Genomic DNA, 7,717 nt, shown 5'->3' on the forward strand with positions numbered 1-7,717 from the left:
ATTTTTATTTGATAAAAAAATTATTAAATAAATACTTAATTAAACAATTTATTCAAGCACACCATTAGTTTTTTAAGATTAAAATCCAATAATAATGATACTTATTTAAAAATTAACACAATAAATTTTAACAAATCTATGATTTATTAGACTCAAGCAATTTTTTTTAACTGCAACCGTTTACAATTAAATATTTTTTATTTTTCATTTGACAATTAAAAAAATGTTTTTTTTAACTAATTGGAGGTTGAAACTCTTTGAATAGAGTATCTTATAATTGAATTTTCCGAGGAGGATTAATGAGGGAATTTGAAAGCATGGGTGTTTTAAAATCAATAAAATATTACTTAAGATCAATAATCACACAACAAAAATTAAATAAATTGAAAAAAAAAAACAAAAAAAAACACTTCAATGACTTTACTATGAAAATTTAGTGAGTATTTTATATCTTAAAAAGATAAAGGAAATAAATAATGAATTTATAGTTTAAATTTATTTCACTAAAAAAATTTTAAAATTTTGATTTAAATTTCTATATTGATTGAGTCAACCTTATATTTTTAGTTGATTTTCATATTTTGTTTTTTTATATTTTTATTAATTATACATGCAGCCCATTAACTTCGGACCCAAGGTACGCTAGATGCAAATCAGTAGCTTTATGGGCTTCTTTGTTTTTCGGGCCAACCCAATTCTTTATTTTCTCAGTTTGTTGCAGCCCAACCTGGCTTATGTATTATTGACCCAAAACAAAAATATAACCCGCCTTTGTATTATTATTTTTATTTGATTTAATTTAGATCTGACTCAGATTATGCATTTCGACGTGGTGGATGAGTCTATTATTAGAGATCTTTAGCATATAACAAGACTCAAATCTTAGACCTTGCTTAAGATATACCAAACCGTTTGCTACGCAAATCAATCTCGATTAGTGCCTATGTATTAATTTTGTTTGGTAAAAGAAATTAATTAAAAATAATTTTAGTTATAAAATAGTAAATAAAAACAAACTTTGCCCTAATAAATAAGCTAATCTCACACTTCAATCATTACTGATTTGATCCCTAAAATCTTATCATAAAAGTTTTAACATAAAGTTTTTTATACAATTTCTTAGGTAAAAAACAAAACAAAATAAAATAAGGAGCATGTCATACTTTTATTTGTGATAAGATGCTGCTCTCATTTCTTAAAATAAGTAATGCTAATTATTGTAAGATGTTAAGATAATAAACAAGAGTAAAAAAATTTTCATTGAGTATGAATAAAAACATTGAATAATATATAAATAATAACAATAAATAATCTAATGCTTTAAAGTTATGTATTAAAAGTGAGATTCAAATCTATTTATATGATTTATTTATGTTCATTCAAAGAAATATATTAGATGTTTTAATCCTCTTACCCCATCCTAGCAATGAAATATATTACATAAATTGCGTTTACATGTATTATATTATTTGGTATACACATGTTCATAATAGGAACCACACCTAATCTTAAAACTTGGTGATCATGCTATTTACAATCACAAACAAAAAAGTTTTCTAATTTAAAAATCAGTTTTCTTTTTAGCTTCATTAGCACCAAGTGTTCTACTTTAATATTGAAAGCAATACACATGCACCTAAATCTTTTTTTTTTTACTATATACGTAGAAAATAATTTTATGATTATTAATTAAGATAAAATAATTGATCCACAAACTTAATAACACTTAATTAATTTACTATTTTAAGTTTATTTTATCGCCCCAAGTTTCCATGACCTACTCAAAGTCAAATCACAGGGATATATATATATAATATAAGTCCTAGTAAGCTTGCAGGATACACGAGGTTTTATAAAGTCATTATATTGTCTCTCATGATAGAAGTATGTAACTAAAAAATTAATTCCCATTCTATTAAGTATGATTAAACTCAGATCAATAAAAAAAATATATTAAATCATGTCAAAAACTATTTTTTTTGTTTAATAGAACAAATCACATGATACTTTTTTAATCTCTGCGTTTAGTTTTCAATATTATTATCTCAAAATAGAAAAAATAATAATAACAATTTTATTACTTAAAAAATTGAAAAACTAATTAACAATGACTAACAACTAATATATAGCAAAACACGACCAACAATAGATTCAGTGGGCAGAAACGAGTAGAGACATTTGAGGAAGGAGTAGTAAGAAATCTCACATCTTATTTTAAACATATATTTTTTAATAATTTAATTAAAATGCATGGTAAGTATACATTTGTTTACACTGTTATGCATTATTAAAAATATTTAATTTTTGTAATAATTAATATAAAAAATATATCTATTATGTATTTTAAATAGATGATAATATAAATTTTTTTATACTAATAATAACTTAAATTAAAATTTATTAAAAACTATAAAGTATAAGTGAAAATTATAAGAGAGAAACTTACATTATTTTTCACAATAATTTTAATTAATAATAAAAAGATTTTATATATTTAAAAGAATATATTAAAAAGCATATTAGGGAATTTTTGTTCGAAGCATGACAGCTGTTGAAAATAATGTTCCTACCATCATTGGTTAGGTTCGTCCAATGCAGAATGCCTGGATTAATCCCAATGCAGTTTCTCATTCTCACTGAAATCCAAAGAACACCATTATTAGTTTAATAAAAAAATATTTAATTGACGTCATTTTCTCTAAAATCTTTGCAATAATATCTTTTCACAGTCACACTCACATGAAGTCCAATCCATCAAGCAATTGTTTATAGATTTCCTCAAACTTATCCTAGACATTCAGCCAAATGCTACAAACGAAAAGCGAGATTCATAATTGCACGTTCCCTTTTGTTTTCTCCAGCTGAGAGAATCATATCATAATTCGTAACTCAGATTCAGATTCACCCTTTCTTCTTCACCTCTCCCTTTACTTTTCTGTGCAGAAAGTTGTAATTTTTCCTTCAAAAATGGCATCTTTGAGCATGGCGCAGATCAAAGTTGGGAATTCTGCATCTGTGTTTGCCTTGAATTGGCCTAAGAATGTTCAGGCTGGTCCAAACAGAGTTGGGATTAAGGTGTTTGCTTCCGAGGCTAAGGCTTCAGAGCCTGATCTTAGTGTCACTGTGAATGGATTGCACATGCCTAACCCCTTTGTTATTGGGTCAGGTCCACCTGGAACTAATTACACTGTCATGAAGAGGGCCTTTGATGAAGGTTGGGGTGCTGTGATTGCCAAAACTGTAAGCTTTCATTTCATTTACATTACACCAACCATTTTTGTATTACTTAGTTTGTCTCAACTCATTTTATGTGTTTGGTTTTTGGTTAGAGTGTGTTTGGATAATAAAATTTTGTGTTGTGAATTGTGATTTAATGTTGTTGTTCTTTTAACTAGTTATTATTATAGGCCACAGATCTTCATGGTTTATTAGACACCCTTAATAGTTTGACACTTGGATATATGATCCTGGTAGATCATCAATTTAGCACAGTTGAATCTTGAATTATTGTTGATTATGTGTGCAATATACTGATTTCGCCTGGCTCTGGAGAGAATCCTTGGATCTTATTTTGATGTATTTTATTCTTTTGGTTTATTTCATTTTTCAAAGAGGAAATTTAGATCAGTGGATTGAAACTATTACCTATCATCTTCTTTCTTAAGAAGTTAAAAGGGTATAGTTGCAGAGAACGTAGAATTTCATGAAAGGATCACCAAATTAGGGGGAAAGATGAGGTGTAATCAATGTAGTGATAAAGACGCAAGTGTGGGAAATGCACATGGTGCTGCAATAATAAACTATTAGCTTGGTTTATGTGCATATGTGCATGACACATGGCATGAAAGGAATATTGACTATTACAGCATAATCAGTCTTTAATATTATAGTAGTAGTTGTTGAAGTGGGAGAATTGTCTACTTCTTAAAGGCTGTTTATGATTAAGTTGTTATGTACACAGCTCATGAATTTTAGGCAGGCATAAAAATCAGAAGCATGAATCCTCAAAATGCTGTCTTTTTTGATAAATCCTTTGGCTTAAAGCAATCAACTTTCCACTTTTTTTTTGTTTAGTTTGAAAATAAGGGAGGAAAAATAATATATTTTTTTTGTCAGAAATAACGTTGGTTATAGCTTTGGGATAATGTGCTCACATGTTCCTTCTTCATATGTGCTTGATGCAGAATTTGGAACGCTATATATATTTTTTTTCTGACTGTTAAATTGGATACTCATAAGATTCCTCGCCATAAAAAATGTGAAATATTTGGTAAAAGGGTCTTTTCTTGGCTTTCAGCTGTTGACAATTTGAATCAAAACATTTTCTTGATTTATGGATCATATGTACCATATCATGGAGGAATGAGGATGCTTTCTTTTGTATGGTAAATTTGCATCAGCAGGGGTTTGGTCTTCAGAGTAATGTTGATTTTTGTGGTGAAATTGTTATTTTTCCAAGATGTGGATTAATATAGATGTTCTTTTCATACTTGTATGCTCTAACTAAGCATTTAGAGTTAATTGCCTGGTTGGGATTCTATAGTTATAATTCCAATTGGGATATGCATTCTATAGTGATTATTTGTATTTGGATTTGATATTTCCCTTGCTAGGTATCACTTGATGCAGCAAAAGTTATAAATGTAACTCCTCGGTATGCCAGACTACGGGCAGGTGCAAATGGATCTGCAAAAGGAGAAATTATAGGGTGGGAGAACATAGAACTTATCAGTGATAGGCCACTAGAAACTATGTTAAAGGAATTCAAGCAATTAAAAGAAGAATTTCCAGACAGAATTCTCATTGCTTCAATCATGGAGGAGTACAATAAGGCTGCTTGGGAGGAGCTTATTGACCGAGTTGAGCAAACTGGAGCTGTAAGATTGTGTTTCTTGGTTGAATATTTTTCCAGCATTTCTGATAGCTAACCTCTCTGACATTCTTTTAGGATGCAATTGAAATAAATTTCTCCTGTCCTCATGGTATGCCGGAACGCAAAATGGGCGCTGCTGTTGGCCAAGATTGTGCTCTTCTTGAAGAGGTTTGTGGATGGATAAATGCTAAAGCCACGGTTCCTGTTTGGGCTAAGATGACTCCCAACATAACTGATATTTCTCAGGTTGGCTTTGTATCTAGTCCTTTTGTCATACTCTAACTATATTCCAATGTTTAAGAAGTTAAAACTTGTTCACTCATCAAATTTTAGATTTGTTTTGTGTGGAATGGATCCAGTACCTCATGTAAACATTTTTTATGGACTTTGTACATGTCACATACTCAGGGACCGGAAGAAACTGCTTTAATGAGCCTCTTTGACTTGTATGCAAATGCGTACTGTTCTTGAGCCAAAAACCATGTTTTGTACCAAAGTTACATGTTTTTCTCATGTCCCTTTCATGTGAAATGTCTTGTGAACTTACTGATGCAAGTTTCACTTCAATTGGTAAATGTGTATCGCTTTGTAAGTCTTTCATGATTATCATGTTAGTAATTTGGGATGCTTCTGCTTATAGCCAGCAAGAGTTGCTCTTAGTTCAGGATGTGAGGGAGTATCCGCCATCAACACAATCATGAGTGTCATGGGAATCAATCTCAATACATTACGTCCTGAGCCTTGTGTTGAAGGGTTTGCAATCTCACTTAGAGCAAATTCATAACTTTGCCTTGCTTTTTGAATCATGTTAAGTACCTAATTTCTCTAAATTTTGTTGTTAGGTACTCAACACCTGGAGGTTATTCTGCAAGGGCAGTGCACCCCATTGCACTTGGGAAGGTGATGAGTATTGCAAAAATGATGAAATCAGAGTTTGATAGTGAGAACTATTCACTTTCTGCCATTGGTGGTGTTGAGACAGGTGGTGATGCTGCTGAATTTATTCTTCTTGGGGCTAACACTGTTCAGGTATCGTGAACTAATCACTTTTTAGGCCTTATTAATACTTACAATTACCATAGGACATTCTATACTTTGGTCCGCTAGGTTCCTCCTTGAGTCCTTGTTCAATGGAAAATAATATTAGTTAATCCAAACGCACACTAGGGCTCAGTTTGAGTAAGCTTCTAAAAAAGCACTTGTAGTAAAAGAAAATAATGAGATAAAAAAAAAAAACTCTTCTCATAAGTTAAAATCAACTTATGCATTTTAATATTTTACAAAGTTAATTGAAAAATCTTTTGGAAGAGTAGAAGAACTTTAGTTGATTTTAATTCACAGAAGTTTGATTTATTTTACTTTTTAATTTTTGTTTCCTATAAGTACTTATTGAGAAATTAATCCAAGCTGAACTTAAGTAAGCAAGTTTTTTAAAATGTAGGTGTGCACTGGTGTTATGATGCATGGCTATGGTCTTGTGAAGAAACTGTGTGATGAGCTTAAAGACTTCATGAAAAAGCACAATTTCACATCAATAGAAGATTTCAGAGGGTATGGTTTTAATTTGATATGGTTTCATATAGCTTATCCAAACACATAACAAAGGTAAGTATGCTAACTTTTTCCCTTTTTTATATAACATAATTTTGTTTATGAAAATCACAGGGTTTCTCTTCAATATTTTACCACTCACACTGAATTGGTGCAAAGGCAGCAAGAAGCAATTAGGCAGAGAAAAGCCATAAGGAAAGGGTTGCAATCTGACAAAGATTGGACAGGAGATGGTTTTGTGAAAGAAAGTGAAAGCATGGTTTCTAACTGAAAATGTGCAATAAAAAGAATAAGCATCCTTTCTAATATGATTACACGTTCATGCAAATAGGGCACTGAAGGACATTATCCCTTGTTGTTAATAATGGATATTTATCTTTTTAAAGAACATTATGATGTATTTTATGTGAGGAAATAATGGAAGTATACTTAAGAAAATTCTGGGAAAATGCTCATTAACCTTGTGTAGCATTTTTTGGGCAACCAACAGTATCCTTGATGCACTTGAATAAGATGAAGTGCTCAAAAGTAGTTGCTGACATTTAATTTTAAAAATAATAATTTTTGCACCATTTTCATTATTTAATTTTCGGAGGTGATTAATATATTTTGAATTTTTGTTTCCAGAAAAAAGAGATGCTGTAATTAGAAGAAAAAAAAAGTTGGTGCAGAAAAGAAAAAGCCTATTGGGTTTTTGTTAGGAAATAGTGGGTCCAAAGTTGATTTTTTTAACAATGTCCAAACTTTATTTGTAAGGAGATTTCTTTTCTATTTTTCTTAGTTGCCCATGGACCAAAAGTGTAATGGGCCAGCTTTTCTTAACTTGACTATGTTGCTATTGGGCTTCTTGTTGTTTATCGTTGATACTTTTTTCTTTCTTTCCTAGTTTAAACAATAAAAAAGTAAAGTTAAGAAAATAAGTGAAAAATTAAGGAAAAAAAACCAAAAAAACAACAAACACAAACTTTGATTGAAGTTCTTATGTTGTTTTGGTAAGAGTTAATTTATTGCTTTTGTATTTTGTTTACTTAATTCTCTTTGTAATTATGTCAATTACTGTGTTGATTGACTGAAGATAAGCCATCTTTGACAATTTGTTTTGAAAATTCTAATTTTTATTTAATTAATAAAAAATTGAATTACCATTACCAACAACTATTTTATAAGAATTACATAATGTTAAACTCTCATTATACTTTTGAAATACGTAGTTACAAAATATTTATTTTATTTAAGTTGTATAGTTTATAAATTATATAACGATAACCAACAAGCAAATCGAGCTCATACCAA

General features: G+C 29.9%; 1 protein-coding gene across 2 annotated transcripts; it reads left to right on the top strand.

Moving 5' to 3' along the window:
• The first annotated feature begins 2,644 nt into the window (after positions 1-2,644).
• Positions 2,645-6,867, top strand: LOC113867276 (dihydropyrimidine dehydrogenase (NADP(+)), chloroplastic). Of its 2 annotated transcripts, XM_027502483.1 has the most exons (8): positions 2,969-3,075; positions 3,167-3,240; positions 4,614-4,877; positions 4,949-5,119; positions 5,514-5,626; positions 5,716-5,902; positions 6,315-6,424; positions 6,539-6,867. In XM_027502483.1, exons 2-8 carry the CDS (start codon positions 3,193-3,195, stop codon positions 6,693-6,695), a joined length of 1,050 nt encoding a protein of 349 aa, XP_027358284.1. In that variant the 5' UTR covers positions 2,969-3,075; positions 3,167-3,192; the 3' UTR covers positions 6,696-6,867. The 2 variants fall into 2 exon arrangements, with proteins under 2 accessions (XP_027358282.1, XP_027358284.1); XM_027502481.1 differs by having other exon boundaries at positions 2,645-3,240.
• Positions 6,868-7,717: the final 850 nt, after the last annotated feature.

The sequence above is a fragment of the Abrus precatorius genome, unplaced genomic scaffold, assembly GCF_003935025.1.
Source record: "Abrus precatorius isolate BTA unplaced genomic scaffold, Abrus_2018 Scaffold5, whole genome shotgun sequence".
Classification (NCBI taxonomy): domain Eukaryota; kingdom Viridiplantae; phylum Streptophyta; class Magnoliopsida; order Fabales; family Fabaceae; genus Abrus; species Abrus precatorius.